At 42.1% G+C, this 18,729-nt stretch overlaps 1 protein-coding gene across 1 annotated transcript in view; it reads right to left on the bottom strand.

Annotated features, from left to right (window-relative positions):
* Positions 1–376: 376 nt before the first annotated feature.
* The window catches only part of sema6bb (sema domain, transmembrane domain (TM), and cytoplasmic domain, (semaphorin) 6Bb), a 155,130-nt gene continuing 136,777 nt past the window's right edge, over positions 377–18,729 (bottom strand). The window contains 8 exon segments of the mRNA XM_051947179.1: positions 377–5,344; positions 5,347–5,438; positions 5,441–5,513; positions 5,515–5,716; positions 5,718–5,760; positions 5,763–6,020; positions 6,023–6,052; positions 6,055–6,102. Of these exon segments, the coding sequence (XP_051803139.1) occupies positions 5,207–5,344; positions 5,347–5,438; positions 5,441–5,513; positions 5,515–5,716; positions 5,718–5,760; positions 5,763–6,020; positions 6,023–6,052; positions 6,055–6,102 (884 nt within the window). The 3' untranslated portion in view covers positions 377–5,206.

The raw sequence follows: 18,729 nt of genomic DNA, 5'->3' as shown, positions 1-18,729 counted from the left end.
ACCAAACCTACGCCCTTGGTTCAACTCCACTTGATTGTTTTAACTGCTGTAATTTTGAGGTTATTTAGTTTAACACAAACATTTAATGTACTAATAAAACACAATGCATTATTAGAGATTAAAGGCTGTGCACACCTACAAACTCAGAAACAGTCATTCATGCATAATAAATGTGTTTGCTTATGATACATTAAGCACTCAAGTAGAGCAGAATTTTTAATCAAGGACTTTTAATTGTAACCAGATGAAAGTTAGATAAGTTAATGGTGTCTTCTTCCACCACTATGAATTTAATGACATGATAAGTATTAGGACTAGAGTTTACTCAAAAGGTTCTTTGAGATTAGAAATATATAAAAGAACGGAGACACAGCAGTCAATGTCTGAGTGGTTTATTAGAATAAGAAAGTTGACATAGAGCAAAGTCTCCATGAGGAGTGACAGGCAGAGCTCAGGACAATGTGAAGAATGGTGAACAACTGCTGGAGTGTGTGTGTGCGCACGTGTGCATGTGTGTGTTCAGTGTGTGCTGTGTGCTGTGCAGTTGTCAGAGGGTGCATGCATGTGTTGCTTTTTTTGCGTGACGACAGACAGATTTCTTCGCGGACACAAGCACACACACTTGCATGTACTGTACAAATTTCACACGTCGCTACTTCTGTACACACACAGAGGCTGTGTCGTCATGCAGCTACTGCACTTAAATTACATGTAAGCATTAAGGTTATGTACACGTAGTAGGGACATGTGTTGTCATCTGATGACAGCCCGACAGCCCCCCCGAGGCCCCCCGGAGTGACTGGGTGGGGGGGGGTGTCCGGGCTCTGGACAGCGGGGGTCCTTCACAGTAGCAGGAGACTCCACTCTGCAGGAGAAAAACCTCCTTTTCAACCTCAGTCTTTATGGGTTAATTCACTCCACCTCCTCCTCTTCCACTTCTTAAACTCCCGTCCGATTCAAACGGGAACCACAACACCTCGGTGCTGCTCACAGTACTGCTCCATTGTAACGTTGATCATGATAGTCATCAGGTTCATTGTCGTCATCAAATCCGGCACACCAGAGAATTGAACTTGAAATCATACACAATAATATTCCATAGAAATTTCGAAACCAAATATCTACCACAGAAACAAACGATAGAAAAAAACAAACATGACAAAAATGATCAGTGCTGACTAAATACATCTACAACTTTACAAAAATGCAAATGTTGATTTTGTTTTCGCCTTGTTTTTGTGCTTTTTTTTTTTTTTTAAGTCCTCTCACACGTTGGCTTGGAAGGAAGCAGTTTTGCTACTTCCTTGTTGGATTGAATGCAAGTTAGTCTCCCTTTATCTGGACTTCTTTTTTTTCTTTTCTAGGGCGTAGAGCTCATACAGCACGGTGGAGCGCCGCAGGGCAAAATGGCAGTTATTGGCTGGGAGGGCATCGCATCACTGGGCCACACGACACAAACAACCCCAACACACAAAGGCATGGTCTCTTCAGCAAGCGCACAACATGATAAATAAAAACAAAGACAGACAGACTGGGTCACAAAGTCTGGGTGGGAATTTCATGTCGCTACGTGCAGAATAGAGATAAAGATGGAGAATGTGTGTTGTGTGTATGTGTGTGTAGGACTGGAGGCAATATATGCTACATTAACACACACAAAAAAAACTCCAAACAAAATCACTTCTAAGCACAGGAAAGCAATTTACCGCATGAGAGGCTTCGAAAATGTCTAAAAAAAAAAGCTGTTACGCATTAAGGATTTGATGTGAAATAAAGTGGGGGTTACTTTGATTTCTGTTTCTGACTCATTAAATTAACCAGCTCACCTTTAATAGCGAAAAACACAATGGAAACTCACATGAGATAGTCTGTTAGCAATAAAAGGGGCTTGAGAGAAGACAGAGTGCAGCTGTTTGAGGAGGAGGAACAGGAATGACATGAAGTATGTAAAGAAAACGGGGAGGATGATGGCTTTCATAAACACACAGACTTCCACCTGAATTCTTTAGCTGCCTTGTAATGTTGAACTAAGGTAATCAAATTATGCAGTCTGCGAGATAACATCATGTACTGTATCTTTCCTAGAACCGGTCAGCCTAGTTCAGGCCTGAGCTCCATTTCAGATCTTAATTCAATTGCATCCCAGATTTGGTTTGAAGGGGTCTATTCGTGTGTGCATGTATGTGTATGGTTGGCTGGTGGTAAAAAGGAAAAAAAGAACTGGTTGAACCTCCCCTCTCTGGGCTGATGTGTCTGTAGTAATCTTCTCAGCGGCTCATCAGTCCATTTAAAGGGCCGGGAATGTACTTTGCCTAATCAAGCATGTTTAGTGAAACACCGGAGGAGATGCGGAGCGAGGACACGGCTGGCTGGGCACGCCGGCCGAGACAGAGAGGCCTCATTCACACACAAAACAGACACGCAGCACTCAGGCCACGGCAGAGATGGAGACACGGGGGGGATGGAGAGCTCCGTATCCTCAATACTAATGGCCTGTTTCAGGGTGGAATGTGTGAAGAATACACTGTACTAATGTGGCGAGGCTGTAATGCAGTAACATCACGTTCGCCTGCCTGACCTGCCCTCTCCGTCCTTGCTTTTATAAATCTCTTTCACTGGCTTGTCTCATATATTACCCTCCGCTCTGGCTGTACATTTGTTAGGGCCGGGGAATTAAACCTCAACAGAAATGTGCTCGTGGAACTGTATCGAAAACTGTCAGCCGGTATCGAGTGTTTTTCAGATTTATGCTCTTGTTTACTCGTTCCGTCTGATCAGACAGTTCATTTACATCTAAATTTTGACAAATTTGCACTGTTTTATTTGGGGGAAAGCATGATAAAACAGACAGCATTTAGCTTTTACTGATTTCATTGCGTTGGGTTATAGTGTTAAATGCAAAAAGATCATTATACTTGTCAAATGAAGGTATAAAATATGTCTAATGTGTAAGACAATAGCTGGTTGCTGCAGAACTAATGACTGGGGTAAAAGCAAAACAATTAATTTTTTGAGCCAGAAAACCAAAACAGCTCATTTGAAGATGTTTGTCACATGCATTCAACTGCTAATGTGAGAATATTCACTATAGCTGTCTCAAATGGAAAACAGTTTTGTGTTAGCCACATTTTTCTTAACTCAAACACTGTTTTTTAGTATCAGAACTGTGTCTTGAGTGCATTGATAGTATCTATCAAGTGAAGAGGACCAGTTCTCCATTTCTAACTGCACCTCTTTGTGTGCAGTATAATGGTTTAGGTGTATTGTATAGCGTATTCTGCTCTTGTGCAAGGATCCGACTCTGTAAGCGTGCATTTTCAAGTGTTACGCAGCCATTAATGGTTCAATAGAGCAAAGAACAGGGTGGGGAGAAAAGAAGACAGATAAGAACGAGTGTAAATTTGATCAAAGCTGGTTTTTTGCACTCAATATGAGTAACACATTCATGTATACAAGCCCTAAGAGACTCACACGCACACACACAAAAGCGCCGTCTTTGCTAAACCATGACCCAGATGAACTAAAGCTATCTGTGGATCTACATTTGAATCAAGAATGGATGAGTGCAGACACGCACAAAAAAAACAGACAACATCAAAAGATCCGACAACACAGTGAAAGAGTAACTCCACACCCAAGTATACCCATGCCCGTCTGTTTTCTTTATCCCGCTTTTGTTGGGAAACACACTGAAAGACAGAAAGAGAGAAAGCCACGAGGGACTGTGACGGTTAGCAGTGCCCCCAACCTCGGCCTCAGCCCCACAGCTTCTGCCCCTCAGCTCCTCCCTGCCCCGGCAAACCCCAGTCAAATGCCAGCGTGGGTGAAACCTCGAGAGATGCCCGGTCTGGTTGGCGTATCTCGCATGACGGACGGAGCTGGTGTCCTCCTCATTGATATTCTGCGAGGGCTGTGGCGGTGGGCTAGGTCCCTGACTCTTAACGGCTATTTGTTGCCGCAGTCTCCTCCTGCTTCTGGGGGCACAAAGAGGCTCAGTGTCGGGCAGAAGAGGCTGAATGGAGCTCCCAAGCGGCCGGGGCCTCACAGCCTCAGTCAGATAGCCAGACAGCTAGAGCTCACATTCCCTCCTTCAGAATGGACCGTGGAGCCCAGGGAGGCCTCCAGTCAGGTCACACAGACCCGGCATACTGAGAGGCAGCGGGGGAGGAAGAGGAGCGGAGGGGAGATACTGTTCCTTTTTTCCCAGAGCTTTGCTTTTCCTGACGTCTCTAAGCTTCAGTTTGCTTTGCCGAGAAGACAGCGATATTATCAAAAATATCAAATTAAATTGGCTTCATCTTTGTCCTTTCTTGCTGATTATTGCTCTCCTCGACTCGAACCCCTCAGTTGCCACCATCCAAACCTCTGATTGGTAAAACACATAAGAGCTTCAAGTAGACATATAATAAAAATCTTTTGTCTCTCTGATTGTTTATAAAAGGAAACAAAAAACAACATTATCACCAACTTCATTATATAGTTATGCTTCACAGTTAAGCCAGGACGCTGGTTGGGGTTGTTGTGGCCACACCTTCATTCTCACACTCACACACACACACACACGATCACAAACACACTGCATGATTCATCGAGAGTCACTGCCCTCTGGCACAGCTACAACAGTTTTTAGTGTCATCTAAAATCCAAAGTAAAGCACATTGTTGTCTGCTGGATGCCACTGGCACGAGAAAAAAAAAACAACAAAAAAAACAAAAGCAGAAACAAAATTTCACACTCAAAGAAGATCCATGGTGTCAAAACGGTGAACAAAATGGTGGAGGGAGACCTTTCACATTGGCGCTGCGAGCAAAATTGTTGTTTTTTTAAAAATCTCCACAGTGTCCTTTAAAGAAGATTCCCCTTCCTTTTGTACCCCTCTGTTTTACCGTTCTGTTTGTCCTGTGGTGTCAAAGTCACGCTCTGTGGGTGGTACCACTGACAGATCAGAGGGGCACACCTCCGATTACGAAACAGGGGACGCAAGGAGAGTTTTCTCCTCTTTTTCAACTCTCTCTATGTTTCTTTTCTCTGCGTCTCTCTCTTCAGTCAGCTGAATGACGTCAGAACATTGAATGACAGTGAGAGAGGACAGACAGGGTAAGGTTGGACCGGAACAGTGAGTCTGAGGGGTTGATTTATTCCAGTTTACTGTTGGAGGGAATGGGTTTTTAGAGAGAGCTCGGTGTCAGGCTTCACGTCCTTCACCTCACTGGCCACTGGGGGTGCGCTCTCCCATGTTCTTTCCTAGAAGATGACTGAAGTCAGCCAGTTCTCCCAGCCCTCGAGGCCCATGCATGTCTGGCCTGATGAGGCCCTGGCGCTGAGGGTGATAGGGCGCTCCATGTTGCTGTTGTAGTTGAGTGCCTCGTGACTCCAGCGAGGCTCCCCATAGTCCATGTGGGGAGTGGGAGCGGAAACCACCCTCCGCCGGTCGGGGAATCCTGAGGCGTGGCGGGGTAGATGTATTCGCCCGCTGAGTTCCTCAGATTGCCGGTGGGACGACTGCCACGTGCTCCCCTCTCTGGTGGCGAGGATCAGGTAGCGCTGGCGTTCGTGTGCGGGGGCAGCACCACCTCCCCCGGGTCCTCTATCCGGACCATACCCCCCTCCACCTCCGTGAAGGAACTTGGAGCTCAGGTAGATGACGGAGTTGTTGGGGCAGGGCGTGCCTACGGCAGTGAGGAAGGTCTGGCTCTGGTCCCAGTCTGAGTCTGGGAAGTCGCATGGCCCGTTTCTGCTGCAGCGGGGTCTGCTCCGGGTGGGCAGCAGGCCGGGGTCCATCTCTCCTTTAGGCCAACCGTTGGGCGTGACGAAGGGGTTGTCTGCCTGCGAACGCCGTCTCTCCCCACCGCTGGTTCTTGTCACACTCATCACCGACCCGCTGCGACCCTGTCCCAGCATGCTCTGCTCTTTGTCCCGTTTGCGGCGGGCGCCATTGGCTCCAGAGCTGCGGGAGTGCCGGTGGCGGTGACTCATGATCCAGCAGACCGTGAGGCCGGAGAGGATGGCTCCTGTGGCGAGGCTGAAACAGCAGACACCACCAGCAGGTTACAGACACCAGGCCGTCAGGCTCCTCAATGAAACTCTCTTGGAGCAGCATTCCTGCAGAGAAAGATAAAATCATACAGAAAAGAGGGCCATCAGTCAACGGGTGAAACCATCTAAATGGCATCAGTATTTCCTGCATTAAGCATGTGGGAGTTCAACAGCCAGACAAAATGAGCTGTTTTCTCTCTCCTCCTTTGGTGGGTGGGAATGGTCACATGCTTTCCAGCCAAGGTAGCGCTGGCTAATTGCCTTCATTACGTAAAGTGGATGGTGATTTTAATAGCTGTAATAACTGTCTTCCTGATTGAGAATAGCTCTCAACCCTAACATGTTTCACAACATTAGCCTCATAGGGGGATGCCAAGTCTGGTATTAATGGTGAGTAATAAGCTTCAGTTTTCATACAATGAAAATCTGTTATATGTACCATCTACAAGGGTACTTCAAAGACTCCTCCGCCTTATCTGGAAACAAGCAGTGTAACTCCTATTTTGGGGCATAACTTTATAGTAGAAGGCCTTAAATCACTATTTGTCATCTTTTCTCTGCACGGGGTGCAGAAAAGGAAAGTAAAAATGTGCAAGAAAAAATGGAAATGATCTCACAGGAAATCCACAAAGATATGATTAACACACTTGGTGAAGACTGTCTTTATTCAAACCTAAAGAAGTCAGTTTTTGTTGTTTAGTGGGGCAGAGAGAGCAACGAAGATGATCCACAGCTGGGAAATCTAAATTCAGCGATCATGGACTATCAAGAGGAGGCCGTGGACATCAGTGTCCAGCTTTGGCTTCTTTATTGTCCATTTTTTTGTTTCTCTTTTACCTGGTGATTTTAAAAGGGCACTGCTTGTGAAGAAATGATAAAAAACTGTTATTTAAGGCTTTATACTATGCAGTTATGCTCTACAGTGGGTGTTACGCTCCTTATTTTTGGGTAATGCAAGGAACTTTTTGAAGTACCTTCGTATATGTTTGTGTCTTGCACTACTTGCGACTTAAAACTATTTTGATTACCATAATTATCAGTTATGTTAATATAAAACCCCCTGGATACTTCAGAAAATGGATACATCTGTTTTCAGATTTTTGTCTTGTGTATAAATATCAAATATGGGACTCTTGTACTCCTTTTGGCTCAAATAAATATGCAGACATTTTCTTTTTTGCATCTATATGCCAGCATAAGGCACCGTGGTTATAGATAAAGGCTACTATATCTGCAGACTAGATTTCTCCCGTATAAGTACATGAGATGTACTCCCTGAGAGACAACGGTTTATGAATTATTGAAGATATGAGTACAGCGAGACCACAGCACGGGCTGCCATGGATCAATTAAAAAAATGCCAGAAGAAAAGTTGTTCTTTGCTGCGTGAGCTCTTGGGACCAACACAACGAATACATTGAAATTATGCCAAGGGAAGCAGATTGGAGGAGAGCAGATGAAGAAAAGAGGAGGATGTTACAGACGGAAAGAGAGAGAGAGAGAGAGCGAGACGCCTAAAGCAAACTCGAACATTTGGGGCCTTAGACAAACAGTAGTAATAGTTGTTAAATTACAGCACCGATAGTGGCAGAGGGAGGACTGTCTCCACAAGGACAGCAAAATAAATCCTTTCTCAGAGAAAATAAATGGATGTCATTAATAGACATTGGGAGCCACTTACTCACTTGCACAGCAAAGAAGTCGGGCAAAGAATGAGACAAAGAACGAACATACAGGGAGCAGCGATTTTTTGTTCTTTAAACAAACACTTTTATTATCTGACAAATTCATTTTTAATGGGGACAAATGGAGCTGGTTGTGGTGCAAATGCTCCAGTATGAGACAGCCTGGTGGTTAATTAATGTGGCCTGTGGCTTTGTATGGTAAAATGTTACTCTACACATTGACATTAAGCTGAGGAATGGCAGCTAAAACCCTTTGAGAGACGGCTGAACTGCTGTGCTGTGCCGGAGGTGCTCTTGTACGTATTAAAGCAGCAGGGTGTAGGATTTAGGGGATCTACTGGCAGAAATGGAATATAATATTCATAATTATGTTTTCATTGCTGTATTATTATCACCCGAAAATAGGACTTGTGTGTTTTCGTTCGTGTAGAATCTACAAAGGGATCGGTTCCTCTAGCATGGAGTCCGCCATGTTGCAGACTAATACCTGAGACCACCTTTTACATTTTTTACAGCCACTCTTGGTAGGTGAGAATGACGCAACGGGTATTTGACTGGTTGTAATCTGTGACCTCACCAGTAGAGGCCACTAAATTCTATATACTGCACCTTTAAAGAGGTAGCTGGCCAGAAAAACACAGGAAAGACATGGTACAAAGAAATGCAAAAAAAACAATTAAGCATTTTCATTGCCTGAATATAAAACATGATGTGTTTTTATTATTGTGGAACGACTCCTTTATATCTACAGAGGGAGTGGGTTCTCTTTTACCAAGTCTACCATGTTGCACCATCATGTTTCTACAGTAGCTCTGAAGGGACAAACAAAAAACTGGTTTCAAAGATGAGTTTTTGCCTTTTTTACAGCTGTGTTTGGTGGCAATCGAGATGGGTACAATCTGCCGCCTCACCACTAGAAGCTGCTAATTTCTACATACTGCACCTTTAAAGGAGTAACTTACCTAAAAAATATAGTAAAAACATTGCAAAAAATAGTTTTTATTACTTTATTATCAAGTGAAACTAACAAGCGACGTGTTATCCATTCATGTAAAATGCAACTTCTAGCCTTTCTACGGTAGCTTTGAAGGGACAAACTTGGCAAGTAAGAATGAGACAGCGGGTATTCAGTCGGATGCAATCTGCGACCTAACTACTAGAAGCTACAAAATTTTACAGATGCACCCTTAAAGAGCTAGCTCACCCCAAAACACAGTAAAAAAATACAGTTTTCATTGATGTATTATCACCCGAATATAAGATTTGATGCGTTTTTTTACCGTGGAATGAGTTTTTTTTTAAATATCTGCAGAGGAAGCAGGTAATCTTCCACTGACCGCCATGTGTAATGTTGTTTCTATAGCAACTTTAAAGAGAAAAAATGAAACACCGGCTGCAAAGATCGCTTTTTTCGCAGCCACTATTAGAGGGAAGATGAGGCAAGAGTATTCACTTTCTTGTAATCTGTGACCTTGACATTAGATACAACTAAATTTTGCATAATGGACATGTAAAGGGGCAGCATAAAAAGACATTGCAAAACAACTTAAAAATAAGTGCCTTTTCAACTTCATTCTTCACACAACAGCTTCTTTTGGTATGTACAACCAAATGCAACGGCATGAATGCCTTCGAGGAGAGAATGTCTGAAAGTGTGAGCCTTTATGGCCATTTGTATGACTTACAATGTGAAATTAAGTGACATGATTTGACTCATGTCGAATTTGAGTTATGAATTTGATGATTAAACTTGATAAAACTTGAGTTGAACTTTAACAGCAGTGACTCGTAACTAACTTGGACTTAGTCTCTTTTGTCTTGTGATGACTATTCATCCTCTGTACGCCCAAACATTAAAATTTATGCCACCAACAAAGCGTTAAACTGACAATGGATGCAATCAATCAACCTGACAGCAGACAATCACGCTGCACATTAAACTTTAAACGTTTAGGCAAGCATAAATTCTCATTTTAATTTTTCATTTTCTGTTTAAATGTCAAGATTCTCCAAGGACAAATGATATCAGCTGTAAATATGCATTAACAGGGACGTTCCTGCAGAGTGGGCCTCTCTAGACCGGAAACTACGACTTAACTATAATAACACTAATAATGTTTTTCTTCTGAGCACAAAATGACCGATGACTGAGGACTAATTTCTGTGATAAGAAAACACACTGCAGGTGTAATAACAGCCTCAATTGGAAACCAGTCAAAACAGAACTTTCTACTGAAGTGATTTACTATAAATACCACAGCAAAGAACAGAGATACAGCTAGTCGCCTGGCCTGCCATTAAAAACAGCTGCAGCCTGAGTCTTAAACCTCTCCCTGCTGATAAACCGCTGCCAAAGAATGACAAAAAACACAAATAGATGAAAGAAATAAAATAAAGCAGACTCCCAGTTCGTCTTGATGTGAGAGGAACAGATAACAAGAAGCACAACAGCTCTCCAAAACTGAATTAGCGTCCAATTCTAAATCCTCAAAACTGCACAAACAATATGCACAAGAAGGGAATCTCCAAGTCTTCAGCAGATGGCAGGAAAATCTGCGACTGTTAAAACCTCACCTGAGGTATTTAACTTCAGAAAACCATCCAAACCACCGTCTGCAGGTGTCTCTGCACTGTTGGCGTCAGCGTGGTGAGTTTAGGGACAGGGTGCATAACAAAGGAAAAATAAATCAAAAATGTTTTCTACTACTTGTATTATCTTTTTATCTTAGTAATCTCTCTAAATACACTCAATGTCATGCGCTCCATCTGATTTTAATGTAATTTATACAGAGTTATTTCTATAATTGTTCTCAGGCACCACTTCATATCTGGAGCAGGACGTCCACTAAAAATAGGGTCTAATACAGCCGGTATTTTAGTATGTATGATTTAATTTAACCATCAGTGTGCAATATCTGCAGTTTATTCTTTTTTCTAATTTTATTTCATCAGCCAAGATTAGTAACTATGCACCAATAAACATTTTTCTCATTCTCAATCAAAATCAATCAAAGGTTATTCTGTTTGATAAAAAGCTAAACCTTAATCACAGTCCTGACATCTACATTTGACATTTAATTGTAATGTCTTTCTAATTATTATTTAAAGTAATGAATGCATTCGTCAGACAGCTTCCTGTGTTTCTGAACTAATTAACTGTAATTTTTAAAAAATTCTGTGACTCATTTAGGACTGATTACTGACTGGAAGCTTTATAGTCAAGAATTGATGCATCTTGTGACTTGCAAAACAATTAGTTTTCTCTGATTTGCCTGCATCATGAACATAAATATCAAATTTTCAAACTGAGATGCATTTACTTTTCTGAGGTTTGGGTTCATCTTACAACAGAGCCGATGGTAACTGAGCAAAAACGAGGCAAAAATCCAAAGTAACATTTAGATTTATCTCAACAGTAGTGCCTATTTTCCCAATACAGCTGCTAAATAAAACCACAGGCCTCAGTTTACCTCTCTTTAAGGCATTTCCCTCTGTCAGGAAAAATGCTGGAAGCTGTTTTGGTAGAAAGTAGGTCTCGGTGACAAATAAATAGCACATATATTTCTCCAGGTGGCCTCGATGCAAAAAAACATGACACAAGCACACAGAGCAGGAAAAATCAGAGTAAAAAATCACTTATCTGGTATCTGTGAGGCCATTTTTCGAGTTAAATGGTAACGCCAGGATGTAACGACAATGCAAGCAGTTTAGCAAGTAGCATTCAGCTGGACGTTTAGCCTGTCAGCACGTTTACATCATATACTGTGTAGATTTGCACACTCTCAGGTGAATAATTTGCACATTCCTGCATAGTGTAAATATTATAGTACTTTTTATTGCCTATGTACAACATGAAGACTTCTCTTCGTATTTCTATTCATGAGAGAATCTGTGCAGTACCACTGATATGTGCAGTGCTATTTTTTTCGATAAGTAGTGCTTATGTATATTTTGGTTTATTTTTATTTTTTGTACTTTGCTCCTGTAACACTGCAAATCTGCGGGATTAATAAAGGCTCATCTCATCTCATGATGCTTTGGTTTCATTTTGACCTTTGATACTTACTGTCTATTAACTAGGAGCACAAAAAATATTTAAATCCTTTTTTTAAAAAAAAGATTCGATTTGTTAGTGTTTACTCTTACGCACCAAAAAACACCAAAAACTCGTCAAATTCCTCGTATGTGAAACCCATTTGGGAAAAAATCTGACTCTGGTTCCAAACTTTGGCTAAGTAGCAGTTAAAAACAAAATGCACAATGTAGGCAGATGGGAATGTCGTTAGTTTTGCCAATATTTGGTCAAGAAATAAAGGCTTGAACAAATTCTGACTCCAGATTATAAAAATCTTAATTATAATACCACAAAATACTTATATAGCACTTTTCAAACTGTCAAAGTTGCTTTACAAAGTAGGCAAGAATGCAAAAGTTAAATCTATTAATTGGATAAATGAACATATAGAAAAGGGAATAAGGGAAATATAATACTAGATATTTACATTATACAAGTCATCATATTTACCATATTTCATGACAATTCATTCAGTACTTATTGAAAAATATTCACTAAAAGCCAAAAATGGCAGCATTATAGTGGCAAAAAGCAAACAGAAGCTTCAACATGAGCTGTAATACCTGAGCCTTAAGAGTTTTAATATAACAGGAGTACTAACATTTTTCCTCTTATTCAGACAGTTCACTGTAGTGGCCTTAAAGCATAATTACACTCTAAAGCAGGATTTTACTAAACCATTCAGTCGTCTTTTGTCGCTGACAATAAACATCTTTAACTCAGAGAATACATCCTCCTCACTATCGATGCCAGTCCATACTCTCAACAGATTGCAGTTTCCATTGACTGAAGGCTGCCGTTAATCAACAGGCCTTGTTGGTCAATCAATGTCCTTTTCAGCAGTAATTAGTCCTTTATCACCAATCCAATAAGCCGATGCTACACGTGGACACAGGCCTTAGTTACAGCCCCTTCATCACGTGGCATTCACAGTTCAGGCCAGTTCACTGTTCAAACAGCCTTAGATCACATTTTAACAGCGTCGGACTTAAAAGAAAGAAAAAGATTTGTCCGTGTTGTTGTTTCTTCCCTCAGTTCCTCTCTTTCCTCCTATTAGCTCATCACTCCTGCTGTTGAATATTAATATATAATTCTAATAAAAGCCTGAGTTGCTTCTCCTGACAGGTCCTCGCATGTGGTTGATTTAACCGACTATTAGGGTTTATCTTGGAGGGTCGTTTTGCCCAACTGGTTGGGAAAAAAAAACCTTGATTGCTCAATATATCAAAATTGCTCCGAACACAGATGGCAGCTCATAATTTAGATCTCGCGGCACGTCTTTTCTTTCCCTTCATTGCTACATGTTGTCAGGCAGCCAGCTCGTAGTTGAACAGGCCGACCAGCGCACACTTCCTTTGGAGCGCCTGTGTACTCATTTAATGTTCTTCTATGTTCATACAGAATCTGGCATTTGTTCATTGGGAGTTCTTCTCTCCTTGAACATATTGTTGGCATCTTTGCAGCCTAAAGATAGGCCTGATTCCTGCTGTATTTATTTCCATGTTTCTGGCCGATACTCAGTTTTTAGAGTGTGCCAGGTTCAGTTACAATAATGTTCCCCTGCTTGGTAAAATGCACATTCTTGGGGCTGGAAAAGGCATTTCGAGGTCACCACAAGGAGGAAGGCCAGGATATGAACTGATTTACGGCTGGAAATACATATACGAACATATATATTATAAACCGCAGCCTTGATGACTTTGTAAACACAAATGATTTACTTCAACCACAGGAAAAATCCGAACAAGGTAGTAACTGCGAATCTCCTCTTTCACACACAGCATCACATCTGGAATTGCTCTTGCAGTTGCAGAGCATGAAGATGGTTCTCCAACATTTGCACCAACTGTGGTCCAGGGTTGCTGTAAGGGATTAAATTCTGCACCGTGCAATAATGCTGCTGTCACATCCACGCAGCAGAAGAGGTCTTGACAAGTGCGCGCATTCGTTCTGTGTGGCTGTATGGAGCTGCAGAACGGAAACGGACCAGCTTTCTTCCACCAAATATGCCTCCTCGGCTCCGTTTCTCTTTGACATGGACACTCAGATATGGTAATTATGTTGCCAGTTTCTTTTATCCCCACTTATGTCTTTCTTGGATGCACAACATCTAGACAAAGTCTTTCGCCAGTGGGAATAAGCTGAAAAGGGATTATGATGAAAATGAAAGGGATGGATGGAGATTTCGGTTGTGGATGTGGGCGTGTGTGTGTGTGTGTTTTTGTGACAGCAGACAGGTTTCCACCGCATCCTATAGCGAGGGGTGACAGTGGAGGCAGCAGCAGCAGCAGCTTGTGCACTCTCTCCTCCCTTCAACTCCTTCTCTTCTCCAATCCTGCTCACTTATTAAAGCTTAATAGAAGCCAACAGGCCTGCCTGTCAGGCTGACGAACACTGAGCCGTTTGTCTCGAGGCTTCCAGCTCCAATTACAGCGTAACAAGGAGAGGAGAGGAAGAGGAAGAGGAGAGGAAAGGAGGGATTTTATAGGATGCACGGTGAAGAAAGGAAATGGGAGGAGAAGCGAGGACGTGCAGCTAAAAGAGGGGGAGAGAAAAATGCCAGAGGAGGAGAGGATAGATGAGAGAGGAGACCTTAAAACACCAGAGGTCTGTTGTTAAAAGCAACACTGATTTGTGTATCTATACATCTGCAGCAGTTAACTGTCAGAGTACAAAGGACCTTCCACATAGTTTCAATTATTCTTTGGTATTCGATTGCCTTTGTCTCGCCTGCTCCCTCATATCGTCCTTCCCTTCCTCCAATCCTCTTGTTAGCCGCTAATCCTCTCTCCATATCTCTGTCTCTTACCCACCACTCCTTTGATCACCAGGGGTGGCGGCATGATGGGAGTAATAGCTTAAAAATTCAAAAAGAGAAAGTAAAGAAACTTCCACTCTTCCAAATCAACAGTGTTCCTGCTAAATCGAATGTAATATAAAAGCGACAAAGCGATGTTTCCGTCCGTCGTGACAGACGTGGTCGTGTTCTTGCGGCTACCTAAACGTTTCCACTTGTCTGCTCCTCTCAGTCCGAACTCTCTCCATCCTGCCGTTGAGTATGGGAAATTATTGAAAAGCCCTGCTAGCTCGGTGCCAGTTGTTGAACATTTCCCTTGATTAGAGCTCTGGCAGAAGATTCAGTGTATCTGCTCGTTCCACGCTCGCGGCTTGGCTGCGATTTCGACAATAGCCTTGCGAGCATGTGTGAACGAGATAAAGACGGAGAAGTCAGATGAAGGGAAGGAGATAATTTTCAACCCACCGTCAGTGATGATGATCTTGATTAGAGGCACTCATCCAAAATATAAGCCCTGCTTATTACAACTCGGGTCGTTTTTTTTTTTTTTTCATAGTTTTGGCCTTTGTTTCTGTCGGTTGTGATTGGTACTGAAATGATCAAAGTAATTACTGAGTCTGGGAACACTGCAGCGTCACTGCAATGACAATGGAAAACAGTGCTTAGACTAAACACTTCAGCCAGAGCATTTGAAGGAGCAGCTGAAATGGTCCGAATATAAAGCGGAAGGTTCTGAGGAGAAAGAAAAGCAGAATTCCACTGCTTGACAATATAGAATTATTGTTTTTAACATGTATTGATTTTCTTGCTCACAGTTTGACACTTTCATCTCCCCAGGCTTTTTAACAGTTTCAAATATAAACACTGAGGTGGATCCATCACTCTTTAACAGAAAACCTCCAAGGGGAAGAAGTCTTAGTCAAGTTTATCCACTGAAACTAGAATATCCAAGTTTCAGAGAATGCAGCTGTGAAGCTAACAAGAGCTAAAGTTTATTATGTTGCTCCCAGCTGTTTGTAGGAGTCTTCGATGTTCAAGTGTCAGTGGATGCAAGTGTGGTGTTAACAAGAGTTAAAGTTTAGCCTCTAGCTGTTTGTAGGAGTCTTTCCTTTGAGTTCATTATATACCTCCAGGATCAGACCGCAGCATCATAAAGTTTAACATCTCAATACAGAAGTAACTTCATTACTAACTTAAAATTATAACTTCTCAAGATTTGTCAGAATCTAATGGTAAACGACACTGTGTTTGGTACACAAACTTGATGTTATTTTACTGTGACAGTTTGATCCACATACATTTTTGATTAGACAAATGATTCCGTTCCACAGTAGGATATAAGCCTCAGTGACATTACTGTGATTATGGATATGTTACATAATATGACCTCTTTAATCAATGAAGTAACTACTAAAATATGGCAACAGGTAGCTGAGGTAGATGAGAATAACAAAGAAAACACATTTTATTGCACCATAAGTTGCTGTAGTTCAATAAATTCTAATCACATACAGACAAATTTTGAACATCAAAATCATCAGTTCTCTCTCTTTAATTAATGCATGAGCATTTCTAACAATGTCTCAAGTTTATGATGCCATAAGTGGACCTTTATTCCTTCCAGTATACAGCAGCATCCCTTCTGCTGGGCTACTTTGAGCAGCAAATATCCCAAATTGCCAAATGTTACGAGATAATTAGCAACATTAACTGCAAAGTAAGAAACCAAAGTATGTCAGCATGACATTTCTTAATTGCGCAGAGATTTTTTCTGCCACATCTATGAAAAGTCTCTGAATGTGTCCCCAGTCACAACTCTGAGATATAGTAGCTCTAAACTGTCATGATGGCTTGCACAACTGCAATGAACTTGGTATGTGCAGTCTGATTACTGATTGGAATGATGACTAAAACTACCTAAATCGTAATAAACTAATGATATTTTCTGAAAAAAGACATAATTACCACTGGAACCATCAAATCAAGCTGCATGTGGCACCTGTTTGGTCACTACACTTGGTTCAGATTCCTGTGTGGAGTCATAAGCTGTCTCTGATGCTAACTAATTAATTTGGACACTATGTGAGGCTGCCTCATAAGTTCCTTAATCAAAAGCCAGGCAGGGGGAACTTTCATGCAGTTTAAGGGCTGGAATACATGCATTAGAAATACGGCACATCAAAACAGAACAAAGACTTCACAGCATCCCGGCGGACCTGTCGATGCCACGAGCGCACTGAGCTTGATAGGTTACGACTGTGTCAGCGTACAGCCAGTGATTTCAGAGGCTTTCATCTCCAGAAACCACCATTTCTCTGCATAATATTAACGTATTTATGCGGGCGATGACGGCATAGGACGCACGTGGCGAAGCATGTGCGTCCTAGTGTGAATAAGTGTGCATAGATGTATGAATATGTGTGTGTATTAATAAGTAACTGCATGCACTGCCTGGATCCATGGCTCAGTGGTTTTGCTCATTATCCTCCTTCTCCTTTCCCTCTGTTGAAAGACTGCGGGCGCTATTTTGTTTCTTGTTTTTAGCACGTCCTCCTCCTTCCTACTGTCTTCCTCCTTTTTTCAAAAATTTTACCATCTGCATTACTTTGCCTCCACTATATTTCTCACTCTCCATTTCCGCATCTCGCTCTCCCTATCACACACAAACGTACAGTACGCCTCATGTTGTGAGCTGTGAAACCAACACCATTGTGCTTTCAAGGATGGCAGAAAAACTGAGAAAGAATTAAAGCGCTTTAAAAAGAAGCACAGCTCCTTACTTGGACTAAACCTTGCTTGCCCGTAAAAACCGTGTTTACTCTCGGGATGCCTGTAAAACCGTTTACAGTCCCTCCCTGACAGCGTTTGCAGAGCTCGACTTTGTGAAGCACACACACAAAAAAAGGATAGAGAAATGAAAAAAACAAAAACCTCCTCTACAACCTGAGCTCCCGAGGTCCAGTCAGACGTGTCTGCGTTGCAGTCGGCTGATCAATACGTTGAAACATTTATGCGCACCAGCCATGTGTTTGTAATCAAGATTCCATAAAATCTCCACCAAAAAAAAACCACACACACACACACACCGTTAATAGATCCTAGTCTTCAGCGGGGTTTATTAGCGAGGCCGGACCAGGCTTTTGGCTGGCTCAGAATCAAGGCTTGCAATGATGACTGCATAATTACATACCTTCACGACTCTCCTGCTGCCTATATACTCCTCTTTCCCATCTCTCATACACTTTAGCCACCCAGTGTATCCTAATTCTTAACTCTCACCATCATTTTCTCCCTGTTTTAAATGGAAAAATCTCTGCTAGGGGTAAATGAGGTAAATCTAGAGTAGCTTGGGGGGTGTGTTAAAGTCATCAGAGGGGGGCAGCCTCCCTGGTTTCTCATAAATGTTTTTTTTTTTTTCCACAGACTATGCGCACACGTTGCTATCAGGAATGTTCCTCATTGCATTTGTGGATTCAATTATATCAGGAGACCTTGTTTTTCCAAATCTGATCAACCTTTAGTGGAAGGCAGTTTAACAAGGGCGAGTCTGTTAGCAGTTTCAGCTGTATCCAATCCAAACAAAGCAACTGGGCTGTGGCAGACACTGTGGTGAAATAAATTGTTTTGCAGAGACTTTTGAGTGCACATGTGTGGGTTTCTCAGTGGGATAAAGTTTTCGTTCTTTTCCTCTCCATATAGCATCACTTAAGAGTTACGGTGTTTGGCTGCGCTTTCCGTTCTGTAATTGATATTCTCGATTTAGGTGCAAAGCCAAACGTACGCTGTGGAGAGCAATAATAAATATTCACTAACATGTCGCAGGCAATAAATTGGAGAGCAGGTCCGCATAGAATTAGTCTAACGATCTGCTCAGAGGGTTCATATCTCTCATTCCCCAAATCATGAAGCAGGCAATTTCAGCTTAATCTTTCTCAGATGCTACATCCATATATCACATCAGACCTATGTATGGTGCTATACTATACGCCCACCAGCTGAAAACACACGCCAATTTGTTTTTATGTTAACACCCCCGGAGCTGAGGCGTTGGACTCGTTCCCGATACAAATTTCCGAAGGTTTAACGGAATGATTAAACCATCAGGCCTCCTGTCGGTGTCGGCACGCCATCTGGGT

The sequence above is a fragment of the Acanthochromis polyacanthus genome, chromosome 4 (assembly GCF_021347895.1).
Source record: "Acanthochromis polyacanthus isolate Apoly-LR-REF ecotype Palm Island chromosome 4, KAUST_Apoly_ChrSc, whole genome shotgun sequence".
Lineage (NCBI taxonomy): Eukaryota > Metazoa > Chordata > Actinopteri > Pomacentridae > Acanthochromis > Acanthochromis polyacanthus.
Note: the sequence above shows the minus strand (reverse complement) of the source record. Positions and strands in the feature narration are given on the sequence as shown.